The sequence below is a fragment of the Xyrauchen texanus genome, chromosome 43 (genome assembly GCF_025860055.1).
Source record: "Xyrauchen texanus isolate HMW12.3.18 chromosome 43, RBS_HiC_50CHRs, whole genome shotgun sequence".
NCBI lineage: Eukaryota > Metazoa > Chordata > Actinopteri > Cypriniformes > Catostomidae > Xyrauchen > Xyrauchen texanus.
The window spans coordinates 18,809,431-18,832,342 of record NC_068318.1 but is presented as its reverse complement, the minus strand read 5'-3'; the positions used below and the strand labels follow the sequence as shown (position 1 = coordinate 18,832,342).

Here is a 22,912-nt window from a genome sequence, read left to right as displayed (position 1 = left end):
TGCTCCAACTGTGTATTCCACGTTGATCAGAGGAAGGTCGGCGCTTGTCGTCAGATCCGCACAGCATTTTGGTCTACATGAGGCTGATTCGCCCAATAATACAAACAAGCCGCCGCTGGACATAGTGGCATTGGCTGACCACGCGAAAAGCCGCTTTTTAATACATTATCATAAATTCAGTCTCCATGTATGCATTCTTTTTTATTTCCCCCAATCGTTTCGAAGTGTCAATGTTTGAATTCGCATGAACTGGAATACAATAGCCAGCACGCTTGTCAAAAAGCTAATCCTAGAATAGGAAACGGCACAGGTAAGATCAACATTTCAAATTCTTGATCTTTATTTATATGCAATCCGTCTCGCTCTTAGCAAACGTTGAAATAAGCGTTTATAAAGTGCATAATGGTAAATACAAAACGGTAAAAAGTACTCTTTTGCGTTTACTAGCGAGCATACTGGCCAAGTGAGTTGTGTAGCCTACGTCCCGATGCACGAAAAGCGATTTCTTTTTTTTAATGAAAGGCCCTTGGGTGAAATCGACCGTCACTTGGACCTTTAATGCTCGATCCGACCGACTGTACATTATGACTGTAAACATTGTGAAGTTTCAAGGTTGAATGAGAATAATGTCAGTAATGTGACATGATCAGAAGTAAATATTAAGTAAATATCTTGTGCTTGTTAGGTAGTTTTTATTTCCCCGAGGTTGCACAATAAAATGTGTTGTAGGTAAAATGGCACGTACCCACAGTCACCTGCCGCATCTGTTATGTTGCGACACCACAGTCCGCCGGTGCACAAATATTACAAATACTCTAAATTCTGAATAGGCTTTTGGTGGCTGTTTTGTTACAAACAGCTTCTTGTTTCCATGACTATCCCTTGAGACTTTTCTAGCATGATGTGGCAACATCACCTCAGCCACCTTTTGTAACTCGTGACGTGTACTTTTGACTGGTTGTCATAGATGCAGCCTTGGAAAAATGGCATGTGGTCTCCTCAAATCCAGGCAAATATCAGGAAATAAATTATGTCATTGACGCACGTTGTGGCTAACAAATTAGTAGCATTTTCCTTCAGATGACTTCTTAAAACCATTTGTAAAATCACATCTACTGCAAGGATATGGATTAAAGGAATATTCTGGGTTCATTGCTAGTTAAATTCAATTGTCTGCTTTTTTGACATAATTTTGATAACCATAAAAATCTGTCTCTCATTGTTCCTCCTTTTCTTTATAGAAAAGTTTATAAACAAATAATAATAATTTACTCACCCTCATGCCATCCCAGATGCATATGACTGACTTCTGCTGAACACAAATCATTTTGAAGTATATTTCAGCTCTGAAGGTCCATAAAAGCCAAGTGAAGCATAAAAGTAATCCATTAAATCCATGTCTTCAGAAGTGATGTGATAGTAGTGGGTGAGAAACAGATCAATATTTAAGTCCCTTTTTACAATAAATCTCCACTTTCGCATTCTTCTTTTGTTGTTCACATTCTTCATGCATATTGCCACCTACTGGGCAGAAAGGTGAAACTTTAGTAAAGAAGGACTTAAATATTGCTCTGTTTCTCACCCACATCTAACATATTGCTTCAGAAAACATGGATTTAACAACTGGAGTCATATGAGTAACTTTTATGCTGCCTTTATGTGCTTTTTTGAGCTTCATAATTTTGTTATCCATTAATTTGCATTAAGTGGACCAACAGTGTTTGTGTACAGCAGAAGAATGAAAGTCATACACATCTGGGATAGTATGAGGGTGAGTAAATGAAAGAAATTTCATTTTGGAGTTCATTTTTAACTTTTCCTTAAAAAAAAAGTAGATGGGACCAATTTTTAGATGGTTCAATGGCATTTACAATGCCTTTGTAGCTTACAGTTTTGCATTATTTCTTCTGTTAAAACTATATATTGTTTGAATTAAGTTGTTTAAATCTATGTTTTTGCAGCAGACAAATGACAGTGAACACTTAAAATTAGATAGGAATTTAGAAAAAGCTAGTAAGGGATGTAATTACAACAGAATCATGTTAACACGCGCATATCGTTTAAGTCTATTAGCTATACCTGTGAAACAGTGAGAATTTAAACTTAAAGTAATGGCCCCATTCACATCCATTGTAAGTGCCTCACTGTACCCCAGATTTTTGCTTTTTTTTTTTTTTTTAAGAAAAGGAATTTTTTTAGAAGTTGTGTTGTCTGTCCATCTATCCAATCAAAAGATGGGATATAACCAAGGATTGGCCTACAGGGTGCCAATTGATCAAATTAATAAAAAAAAAACAGAATCCTTCTGAATTTATGCATTTTGTGGATCATTCCTTCTTCACAACCCTACATTGCTTGCATGCATCTTATTGTAGATGCTGTTTTGTAGATATTGTCCACCACATTCTTCACACACAAAGTAATAAATCCAGTATGTCATTCACATCAACAGGTGGCCAATAAATTAAAGGTGATGATGCCGGCCAACACCCGCCATTGTGAATTGCCTTGAAGAAACACTGTTTGCTCTCAAGGAGTTTGCCACAGTGTAGTTAAGCAATGTACATACTGTTCGTTTTAGTTTTAATGCCTTCAAAGAGGTTACAGCATCCCATAAGCAGTGACCCATCCCCCTTTATTCCATTATTACAGCAAAGGAGCACTTGCACTGGCTCGCCACTATCACCACAACTTACAGAATGCAAATTTATCAATGCTGGTTTTTCCATTACTGTTTCATTCACAGATAAGACCTGAACCATAAGCTTATATCCTGCCTAAATGTCATGCTCTAGCACACAGAAGAATTAATGGACTCTTTTGTGAATACAGGCTATGATGCCGCTCCAGTCAGATCAGTCCTCTGAGCAAGGAGCCTCCCTCTATGAGCGCCTGTCTAGCTGAAGCTTATACCCACATGCATGAGTCACATGATTGTTGCATACAGTAGTTCTCAGCATTCCTATATTTTCTTTGCCCATTAAAAAGGCTGAGCCAGGGAGCTTTATGAGAGCTAACAATGAAAGCCCACTTCAGTGCAAGTTACACACTAATGTATGTGAAGTCCCTCCCGCAGGTATGAGAGGATTTGGCCCTGTAGAGGTAAACAAAGCACATGGTCCTCGATGAGCTTGGATCCCTGAATGTTTCTGTTCAGAAATATCAATAGTAATGTCTAGAAACTCCGGGTTTAGGAGGGGTTCCTAACTAGGTTAATTGGTTTGGAGTGAAAGATCGTCTCCTTGAACTCTGTGTCCATATCTTTCGTGGTAATAACAGGGTTAGGCATGCTCTGATCTGATAACAACTGCTTTTGAACTATATTCCAGAGTAAACTATTTTAGACCTACAGTTTCTGGCAATTTAATGAGAAGTATAGAACAGCTTCTATGTTTTGAATGGACTTGTCTCTAAAGTCATGTAAAGATTGTAGGGCTGAAACTACTAATCGATAAAATCGATAATTATCGATAATGGAAATCATCAACAACGAGTTTCATTATCGATTAGTTGGATATTTGCAGTAACCATGGAGAAGCACCATCATTGACGACACTTCACAACCAAGTGATAAATGTGTTGCATTTTGAAACTATTTTGGAAAAACAACGGAGACAATTTGAAGCGTACAAAACATGACCCAAGTTGTCCAGCGCACAAGAGCACTTTATAACACTTCAAAGAAGATCATAATAAGCATACAGTTTTATGTGGAGCAGTTGCTACATCAGGTGCGTTGACAGAGTGCTTGTTCTGATTGATGCTCGAGTTGTTTCTCCAGCGCATCACTTACATTTTACTGCTTTTTTTCTATGTTTTATTATGTAAACATTTTATGTATTCAATGCAGCCACGTATTTCACAAAACATTTTGTTCTTACCACAAGCGAGTCTCAAACTGCATATCCGCCCGCATCAATCAAACCTATCACAATGGAAAAAGGGAGCGCAATCACTTTGATTAAACTGTCCGATTTCAGTTTCAATGTAATCAATTGTGCATCTTTAATGGATATCAGACTTAATTCTCAGCAGTCAAGATGTGCCAGTTTTTAAAGTGTTTTTCCTTCTCATGTAAACACATGTAATACAGTAAGCACCGGGATGAGTCATTTAAGATTAAGATTAAGATTCAACTTTATTGTCATTGTGCAGAGTACAGGTACAGAGCCAATGAAATGCAGTTGTTTTCGCATATCCCAACTAAGCTGGGGTCAGCCATGAAACAGCACCCCTGGAGCAGATAGGGTCAAGGGCCTTGCTCAAGGGCCCAACAGTGGTATCTTGGCGGTTCTGGGGCTTAAGCCCCCGACCTTTCGGTCAGTAACCCAGAGCCTTAACCGCAGAGCCACCACCTTTTCAGCGTGAGAGTGAATTTGCACAAGTTTTACAGATGATTGTACTATATTAAACTGAATGTAATGCTGAATATAATGTGTAATAATCCTCTTGATAATGCCACATGTAATGTCTGATTTCACTAGTAAATTTATACTATGGCAAACAGTATTTTACCGGATAAACATACACAATGTTTTGTGTATGTTTACACATATTTTAGAATCATGTAATCAGTGAAAATACTATTTCAAAAACTATAATATTAAAATATTTACATGTATGTAATCAGTATTTAACCAGGTTTGTCTCATTGAGATATAAAATCTCTTTTTCAAGAGAGACCTGGCCAAGATAGCAGAACAAATTAGATCACAATATCACAAAACAAACACAAAAGAGGCAAAGACAACTCAAGTGCAATTCAATTAAATAAAAGTGCCATTAATTAAAACATTTGCATGTGTGGATGGACTCATGTTCTATAGTTTGAACAGAACCTTTAAAATCATTTAAGGAAATTAGACACTGTAGTTTAAGTGTTTTCTGTAGGTCATTCCAAGTAGAAGGTGCAACAAACATGAAAGCCTTTTTGAACAACTCTGTCCGGGCTTGAGGTACATTCAATTAAATAGTTTTCTGGGACCGTAAAACATAACTGTGTAAAAGAAAGAAATTCAGATATGTAACATGGAAGCCTGCCTATAATGCCCTTATATATAAAGATATAAAGGTGAGTAAGCCGGCGAATTGATAGAGAAGGCAAATTCACTGTGGAGTAAAGTGTACAGTGATGAGTGAGGGGTCTGCAATTTGAAATAAATCTTAAAGCTCCATGAAACACCGCATCCAACCTCTGAAGACACTTAGATGGGGCATTCATATACATCAGATCACCATAATCAATAATAGAGAGAAATGTGGCATCAACTATCTTTTTTCAGGCAGAAAAAGTAAAACAAGATTTGTTACTAAATAAAAAAACCTAGCTTCAATTTCAACTTTTTGACTAGATTCTGAATATGAAGCTTAAAAGAAAGGTGATCATCAATTAAAAATCCTAAATATTTATAAGATGAAACTACCTCAATTGTTTTACCCTGATCAGTAACAATATTCAGGTCTAACTCATTTTTCCTTGAGTTTGAAAAAACATGACTTTGGTCTTCTCTGCATTAAGCACAAGCTTTAATTGATAAAGCTGTGCTTGCACTATATCGAAAGCAGTTTGCAAGCAATCATACGCCTTCCTAATGGTAGCTGCACAACAATAAATAACCGTATCATCTGCATAAAAATGGAAAAATGCATGTTGGACATTTTCCCCCAGACAGTTTATATAAATAGTGAATAAAAGTGCAGGGCTGATAATTAACAATGAAGGCTCCAGACCACGAGACCATGATTATTACTGGCTGATATGTAATATTATCAAGGCAAAGAAAGCTATCTAACAAAGCTCTGGCCTTGAACATTTTATGAGTTTTTTTTCAACGTTGCAATCTTTTAGTGCTGCAACTAATGATTATTTTGATAATCGATTAATCGGATAAAAAATGATTTTTTTCCCCGGGAAAAATAAGATTTTTCAAAAACTGACATGATAAAGGGTGTAAGGATTTAGTTTGATTAACAGTACTGAATTCACAATTCTATACTCTCACAAAACTTTGAACAAAGCCTGAATCATGAAAAGTTTTAATGTATTATTATTATTATTACTAGGACATATGTGAAACCCAGCTGAAAAATACATAATTATGTTAGAGACATATCCTTAAACATATATGTGAATACATTATGCGATAATGTCACAAACCCAACAACCTTTTGTAATATTAGAAGCACTTTGTTGTTCTCTCTTTTTTAGTTTTCTTTGCTTTTATCTTTTTGAAATCTCATTCTCTCTTTCAGTAACACTCCAGTATGGCGGACAGTATGATGTGTAAAGCAGCCACAGTTGAGATCCCCATTAACAGTAATGGGGACTCTAGGACCATGGCAGAAGATGATGGCTTGGAGCAGGTGAGAGATATATGCAATGTAGGTTTGGTTGTAATTCAGGTTCATTGAGCAACTTTTTGACACTGAGCATGTATATACATGCATGGTCTTACACCGATTATGCGTTGGGAGGGTTATGTATTCCACTACAGATTACAGAATACATGCTGTAAAATGTCATTTGTAACGTATTCCGTTAGATTACTCAAGGTCAGTAATGTATTCTAAATACTTTGGATTACTTCTTCAGCAATGGTAGATTTTTTTCACTTGTTTTGATTCTAAAAACTCTATACATATAAAAGCCAGTACAGTGAGACAAAATACACATGTTAAAAATACTTTCTCTGAAAAAACTAAATATCTTATGCAGTGTTGTTTCTAAAACAAGATAAATCAAATTGATATTGTTTTAAGGATTGTTAAATATTTTTACAGGAAAACAATACAAAAATTATTATCAAGAATACTGTTTTTGCCATAATATCAAAGGTCTTACTAGAAAAAAAAAAGTTATGATCCTACGTGAATTTTCTCGATAAAAAATATTATTGTGCCTGGTAACGTGCATGTGAAATGGCTAGAAATAGCATTTTATCTTAGCGTAAAGCTGACAATTTACACAAGGTTTATTTCTATTTCTATTCTACTGTAGTGGAATACAGTTGCTTATATATTGTATTTTAAATATGTATTCCCGTTAAATGTATTTCGTTACTCCCCAACCCTGCCGACAACGTGTAAGGTCATGTAAAACACCTTGAGCGCTTTATCGGTGTCAAGTCATGAACGGTTTACAAAAACCAATCAGCACTTAGAATTAAGCCCATTATCCCGATTTTGCATGCCTCTTTACGCTTTGATGTCAAAAGCAAACAATAACCAGATGACTTGAAGTCTCATGTAAAAGCTGTTTCCTTGCATTGACCAATTTTTCTAATAATGAGATTTTTGGTAGTTTTCAGCATATTGGTGTACATCTAATTCACTAATTAAGAGGAGTGTCAAAAAGTGGCCCAGTTTACCTGAATTTGCCATACTGTATTTGACAGTTTTTGTTTTGATATTTTGTTACTTTAAGTATCAAAATGTGGCAAGTTGTAGGTTTGCTGCAAAGTTTAAGAGTTCAGTTTTAGTTCATGCGTCAAAGTCTTAATTCTAGGATGTCACCCACTCTGTTTAGTGTTGTCACCTGAAGAGTTTCACAATATCACCCATAAGAAAATAAATCAAGGGAACAGTTGGTGCAGGCAGTTATCCTGTTGAAATATGCATGAGAACTGTTAGGCTTGTTACATATTTCAGAAGTAAGGAATTTAAGTGCTCCATTAGAAATTTGTCAAGCAAGTTAATAAGTAATCCTAATATTGTTTGACTAGTTAAATGTTTGTTTCATAGGAATGGCTTATGGCGATACTTCAGTGGAAATCTTGCATGTGTCTTGATTGCAAGGTCTTTCTGGTTTCTGAAGTCACTGGCTAATTCACTCAAACAAAATGTGTTCAGATCTTTCGCCATTGTTGAAACCATTGTATGTAATAGTTTAAATGGTAATGTTGTCATAAGCAACACCTCTTTAAGATAACTAAACTGTGGCACTGGATCCGGGAGAAGACAGTTTGAGCAAACACAAGTGAGATATTTGCGAACCAGAGAAACGTAGGTAATTCCTACAAGGAACTAAAGGTTCTTTGTTCTATTTTATTATTCAGATTGGTCCTTTTTTTTTGTGTCATTCTCATGTTATGTCCATTTAAAAAGCTCATCCATGAGCGGTCCAAATGATAATGTTCACAGATGCAGTAATGGCTCAGCTGAAGGCAGATAACGCTATATCTTTAAATAGATGGGAAGCATGCGAGCCAGAATGTGAGAATAGACTTGTAATGTATTCTAGGTGTTCTTATCTTTCTTTACTGAGAAAACAAAGTTTCTCTGTTCACTCTTGAGTGGTGTTTGGAGTGACAGGATATTTTATGACTCATACAATTCATAAAGGAGGCTTATTGGTTGCTTAATGATGGCTAAAATTAAACAGATTATTGTAGTTCAGATGCATTTCCTTATTATCTTAAATTGAAGTTTTAGTTGCAAAAACTTTTTTTTTTAGCTTGTTTTATGCACCATCCAAGGGTTCGAAACCTTATGTATGTGATAATATGCGCTAAAGTATGGATTTCCATAGCATTTGAAGACTACACCATCATCATTTTCATGTCTGATTCTTTTTGACATTGTGCTGCTTCATTTTTTTGTTATTATCTTTTTGTTGCCATGTTCTTCCTTGATGTCATTTCAGGCTGCAAAGAATCAGTGGAGCTTAAAAGAGAAGGTAGGGAGTCCTTCGGGCCACAGGGTGAAAAGGGGACAGGGGTGTGTGCGTGTTTGTCTTTCCTGCAGAAAAGGATTTTAGTTCTCTCCATAACATTGTCACAATGGACAGGATGTTTTTCTCTGTCACTGCTCATTACAAAATCAGTGTTTGAGGACTGAAACAAATCCAGTTGATTCAAAATTCAATGTTTGTTTACTTTGAAAAACATCCTGTTTTTATTTTAATCCCTCTGTGCTATTAACCATTGCATAGAGACTGTTGTAGCACCCATTATCTCCATATCTCTAATGTATTAACCTTAATAATAATTTACTCTGTTATTTAAAGGGAGTACTGCATACAGAACACTTCATATGTATCTCATGAGCCTTTTTTCGTTCTGGCTTATAACAGCACAAAATGCATTCTCTAATAGGTTCTACATGACAGTGAATAAATGTGAGAGAATTATGATCCGTACAAGTGGTCGACCGATATGGTTTTTTAATTGACGATGCAGATATCCAGAGATCAGGGTGGCCGATACAAATATCACACAATTTAATATAGTAAATAATAAACATAAAATTGCTTAAAAAATGTATAGCACTTTAGCGCTATTTTTACTCAATTTCACACAAAACCAAAAAATAATATTGTATTTTAAATGATAAAAAGCAGTTTCTTCAGATTTCTGTTTAGTCATAAAATGTTTGTAATTTATTTGCAGACAAAGAAATTGTTAATATATTAGGAAGAAGGAAATAACAGTACACACAGTAGTCCAGCAACCACGGATGGCATGTCCACATTAGCGATCACATTTACTTAAAAAACAAATATCGAATCAAAACCATTGTACATACAGTGCATTGTGAAGAAGACATTTATTTATAGCACATGTTAAGCACTTTTACCTTGGGCTGCATCTGAAAATGTAGGCAGCTGACTTGCTACCTTGCTGCCTAATCAGTTAATGGCTTAACTGACATCTGTTTTGAATGAATGGGACTCTTAAAGCTACACTATGTAACTTTTGGTCATCTAGCGGTTAAAAGATATCAACAAAATATCTTGCATGTTGAGGAAGAAAAAGCCATCTCTGAGTCTCTTTTAAATCCTTTCAGATCTCTTCAGTTGTCGCCACCTCTGAAAAGCTAAGCTGAAAAAAAAAAGTTACATAGTGTAGCGTTAAGGAAACTGGTCTCCAAACAGTTTGAAAAGCACCTTATTTTCATCGTACATTTATTGTCCAGGAGGCAGCATTTTCATGGTTTCGGACGCAGCCTTGAAAATGCATTCATGCGGATCCAGCACGAGCAATAATCTCCTGATATTTTAAACGATCTGGATCACCTACTTTGTGTGACACGGGCTGACCGTCATGAATTGTGAACTTTGATCCTGATACCGATGTTAGGTTGATAGAATACGTGCTTCAGAGGAAGCTGAACACTCGATGGGAAGAAAACGCTGGATTTCCGCGAGGTTCGTGAATGACATTTTTTTAACTAGATATGCAGATGGTATATAATAGAAGTTTTATTGATATTTGCCTTTTATCATTAGAAACGTTACAGGAAACTGTTGAGGAGAGACTGTTAGAATACGTGCTTCAGAGGAAGATGTATGAGCGTTCCACAGGATGCTGGATCTGCTGAATTTGTGTGAGGTTGGTTTATTACATCTGTTTAAACGAGATATGCGCATATTTGCAGACATTATATGATATTAGTTTTATTGATATTTAACAGTTTTGACAGTTAAAAGTTACAGGGAATTGTTGAGGAGAGAGGGATAATGAAACCGACGAGTACTTTAACATTATGTGCTCAAACGCGTCTGCCGCAGCTCTGATAAACAGACAGTCTAAATGACACTGTGTTGCACACCAGTCTATTATTGTTGTAACATGATGGCATGTAACAACAAAACAAACCGTGACTGGTCAGTTACATGTGTCAGATTCTTCACATGAGAGCAGGCAATTTTTGGCACCCTCAAGAAAATAAAAAAAACGGCCAAATGGGAAAATGTATCGACCGATGCCAATAATGAAAAAAGTCAGAAAATCGTCCATTTTATCAGCCTGTGCAATATATCGGTCGACCACTAATCTGTACATCTGTTTAGTATGATCAAGCCATTTACTTTGTTTACAGGCTTTGTTTGTTTTTTTTGTATGGGTGGGTGTATATCTTGCCATTTTTACTTGTGTGGTCTTGGATAGCATTTACAGCTGTGATGATGACCGTTTGTTTAGTCACTAATGTGGCTTATGTTAGGTAACAAACTATTTGTTTCAGCTGTAACTGCCTGGTAAGCTTTGGTGTCAAATTCCTTTACACTTCCAAGGAAACTTTCCAGAAATAAACCTCGACAGATTGATCAGGTACCCAACATGAAGCAGAGGCTTATTACATGGCTACTAACCAAATAAATAAATAAATAAATACGTGGACATAAAATGTTGATTTGTGTTGAAATTATGGAATTATGTGACAAAAAAAATCGCTGAACAGCTCAATCCACCCTTTATTTTTTGAAAATGACCATCTGACTCATTATCTTGGGCCGGATTCACAAAACGTTCTTAAGAAGAAATTTCTTCTTAACTATCATTTTCTTAATTTGTAACTTAAAAAAAAAAAGTTATGAATATTTTGTATTCCCAAAAAGTTCTTGGGGGCCTGGGTGGCTCAGTGAGTAAAGACGCTGGCCACTACCCCTGGAGTTCGCTAGTTCGAATCCCAGGGCTGAGTGACTCCGGCCAGGTCTAAGAAAAAACTTAAGAAGCATTATAATTCTCTAAGAAAATGTTCCTAAATATCATCATAAATAATATCTTAAAGTTTGGATAACCTCACCGTTGTCTTAAATTCTAAAAGGTAATATGTTTAATGAATTTACTGGGTTTTTCTTGTTGAGTCTGAAGTCGCAGTGGGCTGTTTACATATAAATGTTATTTTAGACCAAAAAAAAAACATTTTGACTGTTTTGTGTTTAATTATATCTTTATTATCAGCTTGAAAACCATATAAATCATTATAAGTTATCAATAAATGTTGTTTTGAAACTTCTTAATGTGGAGATCCATCATCCTAAAAGATGCGTTGCATACAGCACTCTCGCTTTGTGATATTTTGAGTTCATAGAAACATAATAATTATAACATTAGAAAGCTGAGACTTTCCCCATCCCTATCGGAGTTGGGCACAGCAGAGACAGCCTCCACCACCCTTTCCCGTTTACCCGCCTCATAATTTCCGACGTGATATTATCAAGTTTCCCAAGGAGAACTTTTTCCTTGTAGTAGTTTCCTCAATGAGAACATCCAGCTCTTGTCTCCTGAAGTTTTTGTTTCTTTTCCTCCATGTCAAATTAAAAGTTAGCTAATGGTTAGCAGCAAGTAAATTCTCTTTTGACAGTTAATGTCTTTAAACGAACACATCTCATGCACTTTACATTAAAAAAAAATATCGTGATGTGCTTGCTACTTTAAAAAAAAAAAAATAGATACATTTATTGTTACAATTTACCAGTGATGAAGTATTGAATTTGAGGTAGGCTATTAGACAAGGCAAGCCCATGAGCAGGCTGATCAGACAATATCAAAGCATGTCTTTGTATTCTTAAGAAATAAATGTATGTTCTTAAGAAAATATTTGAGAAATTCTTAAGAATTCTTTCAAGAGAATTATTATAATTAATATTTTTTCTTAATTTTATTCTCAAGAACATTTTTGTGAATCCGGCTCCTGGCCTATTTCAAGACTACTTGCTAAGTAAAAAAAATTATGTGCATAATGTCATTATGTGAGAAGAAAGAAATCGCTGAACAGCCAGATTCCATCTCCGGTTTGTGCAAGAGTTCTGTTGGTGATTATTTTATAATTAATGAATGTCTAACTGCTAACTTGCCAAATTAATAAATAAATGGTCATAAAACATTGATTTGAGTTGAAAATATTTAACTTACTTGTAGCTTTCGCACAGTGATCCAAGAAGTAGTAAAGATGGCTTGCAATAACTGGATAAGCAGTCTGATACGTGGATGTGCAGTTGTTACTCGGAAATATCAGACCGCTAGATGGCGCCATTAACCAATCAAAATTGAGTATTTCATTGAGCCATGTAATAAATGTAAATTATTTAAGGCTTTATCACTTGACAGCATGTTTCAATTTTCACAAATATCGAAATGTTTGCACTATTCTGAAAGTTAAATTACATGTGTTACAAGGCTAACATATTTAGATTGTTTAATTCTGGGTCTAACATGATACTAACCCTAAACATCTTTCTCTAACAATGTATGACTTTTGCAGATATGTGAATGTGTGTAGGACTTTCAGAATTAACTGACTACATGAATAATGATGTCCATGTTGTAAGACCCTTTCCTCTTTCCCATTCTGTGTCTGTAGGACTTGCAGCAGGTCATGGTGTCCGGGCCCAACCTAAATGAAACCAGCATTGTATCAGGGGGTTATGGAGGCACAACAGAAGGCATGATTCCAACCAGCTCCATCAAAGGTACTGTCACCTGCTGCCATCCTGCCCACTCTTTATTTCAAGGACAGCATTTGGGATTTTAAAATATTACTCATTAGTATCTTTTTGAAATATCTTCAAATCTTTAACCACATGCTTGTTCCTTATTCTTTACCTATTTTAAACACATTGCCCACATACTTTTCATTCTATTGACGTTATTTCCCATGATGGAACATATTTGGATGACTTGGTTTGGTGTCTGGTAAAGTAGGGGAATGCCTGGGAAATAGGACACACAGAAACAAACCAACCTGATTTTTTGGAGATGAAGTTTGAATTGTCCCGATTGCATAATTTCCTAAGTGACTTTAGTTTTAGTTTTTTTTCTTTTCTCTCACTACTTCCCCTTCATATGGTGATATACAAATGAGAGCCAGGGCCCCCAGAGGAATTCTGCACTGTGTATCGGTAGTGTGTGAGTCATACTTAATGACTTTAAAGTTTGACATTAAGCAAAGTGAATAGGGGCATAGAATGCATTTCGGGGCTTTTTTTGAATATCCCCTGTAATTAAACTCTAAATAAAAAAACAAATATGAGTTTTGCAACGTAATCCAACCATAATTGACCCTGCTTTTGATGTAAATGTATTTCAATACTGTATATCTAAGATCTAAATCTGAAGTGTAATCTGATCTGAATGGAAGCGTAAATATATTCCATTCCTCCTCTGCTGGCTGATTCATTGAGGGCTTTCTCTCTCTTTACTCCTCAGGCCCTGCCATACATCTTAACACTAACTTTCTGAACAGCAGACGCATTCCAAACGAAGGACAAGGTCATTCATCCCTCATTCACGCCCCATTGCTGCTCTTTGTCTTTCTTCACTTTCCTATGGTGCCTTGAATTATTGTCTTTTCAAAGTCGTTTTCTTCTTTCCCAGGGCAAGGGATGCCATTCTACGGGAATAAATTTAATCACATCTCCATCTCTGTTTTCCTGGCTTTCATTTTCTCTTGTAGCAGATTGTAAAGGGTTGCATTTCTCTTTCTCCTTCTCTTCTTTCTAGCAGGGTTGAGGTTTGCTTTTCTAAATGCTGCCTGTGATGAGGAGCCTTTTGTTTCAGAAATCAATTTGAAACTTGAATCTGCTATTAAACTTGCTTGCTTTGTTTAGGAAATGTTTGGAGAAATCTATTGAAGAATGGCTGGGCATATGCATGTCTGGCCATCAAAGATCAGATCAGGACGAGAAACTGATTTTCTTATTTTAGTCCACTACTGTCTGATACTGTACTCCCAGTCACTGTTTCTGTGGAAATGACTTATAGTTGTAAAAATAAATGATTGCACTTATTAGGGCTTAGAATAACTTTTATGTGATCTTAAAGGGTTCACCCAAAAATGAAAATTCTCATCATTCACTCACTCTCATGCCATCCCAGATGTGTATTAATCTTTTTTTTCTCTGCAGAACACAAATGTAGATTTTTAGAAGCATATCTCAGCTCTTTCAAAGTCAATACAATGGAAGTGAATGGAGGCCAGAACTTTGAAGCTAAAAAAAGAACATAAAGGCAGCATAAAAATTGTCTGTACAACTCCAGTGGTTTAATCCATGTATTCAGTAGTGATATGATAGTTATGGGTGAGAAACATATAAATATTTAAGCCCTTTAACTATAAATGTCCACTTTGACTTTTCACGTTCACATTCTTCTCCTTTTGTTTATTCGCATTCTCCGTACATATCGCCACCTACTGGTCGGGGCTGGTCAAAGATGGAGATTTAGTTGGAGATTTTTGGGTGAACTTTCCCTTTAAGTGAACTTTAAAGTGTGTCTTCATCTGTTTGTCATCAGGCAGCAGATTTAACAAAATATCCATCATATGCTCATGTTTTTCATTTGATCTCACTACATTATCACATTCTCTCTTTTACCATCCCTTTTCCCCATCCCTTTTCCCCTTTCCCTATCCTCTCCCTCTGCCCTCCCTGCTATTCCTATAATATCTTCACAAACAAACGCACTTTCACTGCCATTTTAACATACATTTAACCTCTCGTGTTGTACAACACACTTGTTTTTCACCACTAACATATCCACTATCTACTCCACAATCCCCAAACATCTCCTACTATCCCTGGCCATGACCCCCTCCAGACCTTTGTATGAAGTCCAGGGGTGTTAGCTTTGCCCCAAGCCAGACTGCATCCTGCCGAATAGCCAGCCAATCAAATGATGCCCCAGGTATCCCAAAGAGTGATGAAAGATCCCTTCATTTAAGTGCTCTTTGAAAACTTTCCTCTTCTCATTAACACTTATTCATTTATTCACTCATTCACAATGATCTCCTGTCTCACATACAGCTGATGGCCACAATAAGCTGAAAATGTGTAGGTTCTTGTGGATGAACATTTGTATTCTTAAAATATGTATTTGTCTGTTGGAGACTGTACTTGGAGACTTACAGTGAGCGGTTTCTGTGTATCAGGATCCAACATGCATCACACCAGTAGCAGTTCCTCCATGACAGCAGATGAGGCATCAAGAGGTGTTGCTGTAGAAAAGTTTGACATAATGAAGAAGTGGGGTCTGAACACTTACATGGTATGTCTTTTAAAACTAAATCTGTACCATATTTTTTGCATTTTATCCTACTTAAATTTTAATGTGGAGCATTGTGCATCGTTTGACTGCTTGCGTTACTTATAAAGTTATTATTTTTTAATTCGAGGTTATGTGCTGTTATCTGCTATTTTTAAGCCATTTGTGTTTGTTACCTATCTCTCTTTTAGTGTACCAAACAGATGATCTCTGAGAGGTTTGGCCGTGGCTCACGTACTGTGGACTTGGAGCTGGAGGCTCAGATCGAGGTTCTACGGGAAACCAAACGGAAGTATGAGAATGTGCTGCGTTTAGCGCGAGCGCTAACCAGCCACTTTTACAGCATGGTGCAGACGCAGAACGCCCTCGGGGACACTTTTGCCGACCTCAGTCAGAAGTCTCCAGAGCTTCGGGTGAGATGCCACAGCCATTGTAAGATTGAAGATGACATTTGTAGGAAAATGAAAAGGAGTCGTTTTGGCAGCTGCTCTTTTTGCAGCTTGGAGGAAGTTTTGCGTTCTGAAACTTACAGTATGTTTTAATAGTACAATGAACTCTTACATGTCAAAAGATCAAGGAAAATTCAATTCCTCATGTCATGACCCCTTTAAAGCTGATTGTTATAATGTAGAGTTAGATTAAGAAACAAACAGATCTTTTGCTGGCATTTTATACTTATACGTAAGATTGTACAATATTTATCAGTGTTTTTGGTAATGTGTACAAACAGGATGAGTTTGGCTACAATGCAGAAACACAGAAGCTGTTGTGCAAGAATGGAGAGACTCTGCTGGGTGCCATCAACTTCTTTGTGTCCAGCATCAACACACTGGTGAACAAGACAATGGAAGACACACTGATGACCATCAAGATGTATGAGAATGCCAGGTAAAAGCTGAAGCCTGTTGCTTTACACTTTTGGACTAAAAGTACGAACACATTCATCACAGACAACGGCAAAAAACTGGAGAGGTGGCATATGCTATGTTTGTTGCAGCTAGGGTTTACAGCTGTCCCGTTTTAGCCAGGACATCCCGTAAATTGGCCGAAATTACTATGTCCCATACGGAACGCCTAATTTCCTACATTTTAGTGGGCAGCGAAACATCCCATATTGAAGGCTTTGTGTCCCATATTGAAGGATAAAATGGATGGAAAGTGTGACCCTTGAAAAGGACCCCATCCTGTATTGAAGCGCTCAAAATGCTCAATCATCCCTTACTCGCATGAGAATTTCAGCCTTATCGTGTTGTGGTGAGTAAAGTCATAATTTTAAAAGAGGTTTGCACTGCTTTGGCTATCCTGTAACATACATGACACATGGGTACATTCCAGGCAGGTCTCGTCTGTAGGGGCAGGTTGGGTAGAGCCCCACCTAAATATTCATTCACTTCTAAACATAGATCCATACCTTAAACTGCTAATAATGTAATTTGCTAACCAGTAAATATGTTCAAAATGTTGACATATGGATTTAAAAGTAAGCATAGTATAGGTTGTTCGAACTCCACAGCACCCCTCTTTTTTTCCAATGGAAATCTGTGGTTAAATATTGTACTGCAACGAACCCTTATTGAAATCTATTGGGGCAGGAATTAATCTGCCCATAAACGTAGAGCCAAACCAAAGGTAACTTTATTATTAGTGTGCGCCAGCAGTGTGACAGATTGCGGATGTGTGTGTAACCGCATGCAGTTTCTATTGCAAATTCAGACAAATTGGCCATCAAACAACGACAAGCCAGACATAAAAATAGTTTGGAAATCAAAAGACATGGGTAGGTGATACAAAATTGTCTGTATTGTATGATGAAAAATTGTCAAAATGCCTTGGCTCTGTGTACACTGAATAAAATTGTATGTTACCCATATTTACTTTTTCGTTCTTATTTTGTAAGGGGGACCGTATCGTAGATGTTTAACAGTGGTTATAGATTACCTATAGTGCTCATTGCAAGATTTGCCCTGCCTATATCTGCGGTCACGAGCCGCTACTGGTCCGTTATATTCAGAAGTGATCGTCCGTTGCCCCTGTTGCCCTCAAAGACTTTACCTTCTGTTGAAGGGCTGAAAGGTATAATAAAACAGTTACTGAACTCACTTTTTATGTGAAAAAAAAAAATATATTTATGACATTTTGTTTGTAACAATCCTACAATGTGGCCATTACTATTGCTTTCCCTTTGAAGACTCCTGTGAACTGATCATTTATTCCATTTGGAAAGCAGTACATGTCTTGTCGCTACACCTGACGTAACCTGCCGCATGGTGAAAAAAAAAGACACTTGAAATCTGATCTGACCGTTCCGACTAAGATGTATTAACAAAAAAATATTTTTATCCGATTCCAAACCACATCCGAATATGGTTTGAATCAGGCTTATAAAAATCAGATTTTATGTGCTTTTGTCCTGTTTAGACTACTAAAACCTAAACAGATTTAAGTCAGATGGGCCAAAGACTGTGTGAACAGCCCAAGTGTTCTACTTCTCTAACATATAAACAGGCTCTGACCCCAGCTTTCTGTCAGGACTGGAAATTCAAGACCTTGAATTGTTCTAGGTTAAATAGCCTTTAATACTACTGGATGTTTGAGAGGGTCATTGTACATTACAGTTGTCTGGCTGAGTATCGAATATTGCTGCAGGTGCAGACGAGATGGTATTGAATCACCAACAGGTCGAATTGGCACTGACTGCATTGAAGGACTCTTGCTCAGTCCTTAGATGGAAAAGAAAAAAAGAAAGGCTGCAGCATATCCTCTATTACAATTCATTAATTCATGAGATCCAGTATATGCAGAGTGGGTTAGTCCCTTTTGTGCTGTGTTATCCTTGTATCCTGAATTTTTATTCATCCCCAAATATCTAGGTAGCCTTATTTGTAACGTTTACCATATATCCTTCAATGTTCAGCCATCTTTAGTAGAGGTAGACTGATATATCTGTTTTACCAATTAATCTGTGCCAATTTGTTGCTTTTTGGCACTATCGGTAGGCCTACTCTGCAGAAATCTATGCCGATAGCTGCAATTTTTTATTTCCACTTTTTTTTTTTTATTCCTTCTCAATAACCTCATCTGGTGTAATATACACATTCAAATCTCTTCATCTGATGAATATATAGGCTATAAAGGGCTTAATTTGATCAATATTTACGTATAAACATTGTAACAAAGCCAATTCTCTTTATTTCAAAATAAGAGTCCTGTGTGTATTCTGGGCTTGTTTATAGGTAAAAGTCCTGCGTTATGCACCAAATAATTATTTTTCTGGATATTATTGGGATTTTGGCTGCACAATAAACCTGCTTTTCGGATTTTATACATGTTTGACTCATGTAGCCTCTCTGTGCCCGTCATAGTAAGGAAAGCGCAAGAGTTTTTTAACATTTCTATTAATGTTTTTTTTTGTTTTTTTACTATCTGCCGATTAATCGGTTATCTGCCTTTTCCACCACTTTAGTAGTCTGTATCGCAAAATCCACTATCAGTCAACCTCTAATCTTTAGTGTGTCAAATTTCGCCAAAAATAACTTGTTTATATAATTTTGTCCATATCATTCTATAAAAAGTTAATGCTAGCATTTCGCCTTGATCAGTGTCAGTCATTGCTGTGGATATTTTATGGGAATACAGGGAAGAATTTAATGCAGATGATTTTTTTTCCCCCTGATGTTCTGTAGGCTAGAGTTTGATGCGTACAGGGCAGATCTGGAGGAGTTGAACTTGGGCCCGCGGGATGCTGTGACTATCGCTCGTATTGAGGCTGCTCAGCAGCAGTACCAAATCCACAAGGACAAATATGAACGTCTCCGCAGTGATGTCACCATCAAGCTCAAGTTCCTGGATGAAAATAAGGTGCTCGAACTACCCTCATTTCCTTTGTTAGTCAAAGTTATTTAATTGATCATTCTGCTGATAAGATTGTTCAACAAAAGGAATAGCTCCTAACTTGCTATTTTCAATATCTATTTTAGAAACATGATTTTTATTGTTTTTAATTAGCATACAATATTGCTGAGCATTGGTTTTAATAAGTGTTAGTTTTTTTTTTTTTTATTTTTTTATTAGATTTGTATCTTGTTTTATTGGAGAGGACCGTGAAAATGTTGTTTATCAATGTTGTTCTGTGTCTTTAGCTTGTCTGTGTTAGCTCAGTGGCACATCTTACACTGTGTGCATCTCTTTCTCACAGGTCAAAGTGATGCACAAACAACTTCTGCTGTTCCATAATGCCATCTCTGCCTACTTTGCTGGAAACCAGCAGCAGCTGGAACAGACCCTCAAGCAGTTCAACATTAAACTCAAACCACCTGGAGCTGACCAGCCTTCTTGGCTGGAGGAGCAGTGAAAATCCCAACCCCTGATTTCCAGTTATTTGTCTTTAGCCACACAGAGAAACCAGAGATCTGAGATGCTAGCAGAGATGGACTCTTTCTCAATAACTCTCTCTAGCTCTACCTTAACCCATACTTCCTTGATTTTCCTCCTATTTTTGCTCCGAGTCTGTTTTCAAGTGTCGCCTCTGGTGTGTAACCAGTCCCAAAAGCTTCACCCCTATGAACATCATTAAAACAACTGAAATAATCCTTTCTGATATGTGAGTCAGAACAGATGTTTTTTTCCAGACTATTCTCTCTGTCAGTCTTTCACACACACTCTCTCAGTGATCACATTATGAGGATCTTTTTTCCTCTGTTTTCCCATGAAAATTGATTTATATTATTATTATTATTATTTGGTGAAAAACGAGCATTCCAATCATGCTTAGTTGGTGTTTCTGTTTATCTGATATTGCAGATATTGGTATTGCATCTTTAAACCTTAACCAGACCATCAATGTATTGTTCAACAGTTTCATGAGTCTCTCATTTTTAAGTTTTTATCATCAAATTAGTAATGCTGGAATGGATTGATGCTGTGGTTGTGAATTTCACCAGGCATGAATGCATGGTTGTCCGTGGAAATTCCTAGACCTCATTCTCTAGCCCAAAATCACTGTCTCAGTCGGTTTTCAGGAGTTTGCATTTCAGCCTTGAACACATAAAATATTGTGATTGTTTTCTCTAATGGAGAAGTGTGTAATTTGGACAGTTGTTATTTCCTGTAGTATTATGTACTAACACATATAACTGTAGGATGTGGATGTATAAATTCTATTTTTGATTGTTTTTCTGAACACAGGCCAGTGATTAATGCCACCATAATCTGCCTCTTTATCTACCAAAACATGCACTAGAAGTTATGTACTGGCTTGCTTTGTTATCAGCAGTGTCCTAAATACCTTCCATTCTCCATTCAAAAGCCACTTCTGCCATGTGTTGCACTGTGCGTCCTGCAATTTAACTGTTTATGAAGAGGAAGTGCTAAAATATTAAATGTATGTATATTCAAATTGGTTTAATCAAATGAGTCTTACTGAGTATATACCATAAATATTCTGTCACATAAAATGTCAAATATTTATATTCACTGCGGTAACTTTTCCACAAGTTATTTCACATTTTTATTTTTAAAGTGGGCTCCAAATACAAATGGACATTTGTTGCTTTTGCTGTAAATACAGACTTGAAATGATACAGTGATTTTGGGGTTAAAGTGCAGATTGTCAGATTCATCACGTCGATCTTGATAAGAAAATAAATATCTTTTATCACATTATGTTGGACCAAAATTATGACTCTAATGTTCCAACATTTTTGGATCATTGCACTAAATCTTTCTACGTTTAAAATGAAGCAATACTGAAGATGTTACTTTGAAAGTGTATTTTCATGTATGGCTGTATTGGCTGTTCCCTTGTGTGTTTTTGCATGGCAGGTCTGATGACACTAGTTGTACTTTTCCATGCATTGTGATTAAATCCTGTTCAGTGCTTCAGTAAAACACAAAATGGGTTGGAATGTTTCTGGAAAGAAAAAGGGTTTCTTTTGAATGTCATAGGATGCTTGAAACCTCTAGCTTTGGCTTGAATGTCACCTGTTGAAAAGTAAGAAGTGTAATGGCATGCTATCTGGAAGCCTTTTTTTTTTGTTTCTTTTTATTTTATTTTTTTTATATTATTATTTTGGAGTCATTTACCATAGTAAAGGGATTCAAAGAAAGAAAACGATGGGACTTTGTCAGATTTTTATACCAAGTATTTTGTTTTTACCTTCTTACAGCAGAGACTGTGATCTGTGGTGTGTGTTATTATTTTAATGGAGAAAGCGGTTGGAGAAATGGATATGTCCATCTTGCAATGCAGAGACTTGAAACATTCCATATAGTGATGGACTTTTGTGCTAGACCTCCTTAACAATGAATCCAAAAACAGAAACATTTCCCCAATGATTTCTATTTTCTGCATCCATAAAGATATTTTAGTTTTTACCGGTATATTATTTTGATAGCTGTTAACAGAAATGTTGGTATTGACATGCTTACTCCACCAGTAGTCCTAGTTTTAGAGCTTAGCAGAATGAAAGGGTTAAAGGGTAATTTTTATGTACAATCAATATTTGTGGCATTGTTGTGTATGAATGACTTTATGTATGTATGTATGTAAAGATAATTTGTATATGTATGTATGTATGTATGTAAAGATAAGACAGGTTTTCAAACTGCAAACCCATAATGCTTTACTTTGGTCCTGGCTTTGACCAAAACCTTCTGGACTACAACAATGACGTACAAGAATCCACATGATAAATTTTAGAAGTTTGCAAAAAATATGGTCTTCCTTTCATTTGTTCTTAGTTCATGTTTTTGCTTTGCTACTTTGACCCTCTATGTCCAAACAAGCTTCCAACAGAGAAACTAGAGTTAGGCTTACAAAGTTAATACTGACCACTAGATGGCAATGTTGAAAGATTATTCTATATACTCTTAGAGTATGTTCGGGCCAGTGGGAAAACTGGGGGACTGTTTATCTTTGTTTGTCGGATTGGGCCATCAGGGTGCTTCTCCTTGAAAATTTCTCTTGGGTTTGTCCCATAAGTTATAATTATGTCATTAAAAAAAATACAGAATGCTACATGTTATAAGAAAGCTATGACTTGCCTGAACACAGTGTAGCTGTAGCTTTTGTCAGTTAGGACCAATACCATTTTAAAGGAATAGTTTACAAAAAAATAAAAATTATCTCATTTACTCATCTTCATGCCAACCCA

The 22,912-nt window shown here is 36.4% G+C and overlaps 1 protein-coding gene across 4 annotated transcripts; it reads left to right on the top strand.

Moving 5' to 3' along the window:
• The first annotated feature begins 71 nt into the window (after positions 1 to 71).
• Positions 72 to 22,525, top strand: LOC127635984 (arfaptin-2-like). 4 transcript variants are annotated; one of them, XM_052116316.1, is made up of 10 exons: positions 72 to 310; positions 6,253 to 6,363; positions 8,642 to 8,674; positions 13,084 to 13,192; positions 13,929 to 13,991; positions 15,649 to 15,764; positions 15,953 to 16,174; positions 16,492 to 16,649; positions 19,445 to 19,619; positions 19,957 to 22,524. In XM_052116316.1, the coding sequence occupies exons 2-10, from the start codon at positions 6,265 to 6,267 to the stop codon at positions 20,110 to 20,112; spliced, it is 1,131 nt and encodes a 376-aa protein (XP_051972276.1). In that variant the 5' UTR covers positions 72 to 310; positions 6,253 to 6,264; the 3' UTR covers positions 20,113 to 22,524. The 4 variants fall into 4 exon arrangements, with proteins under 4 accessions (XP_051972276.1, XP_051972277.1, XP_051972278.1 ...); XM_052116317.1 differs by lacking the exon at positions 8,642 to 8,674 and having other exon boundaries at positions 19,957 to 22,525; XM_052116318.1 differs by lacking the exon at positions 13,929 to 13,991 and having other exon boundaries at positions 19,957 to 22,489.
• Positions 22,526 to 22,912: the final 387 nt, after the last annotated feature.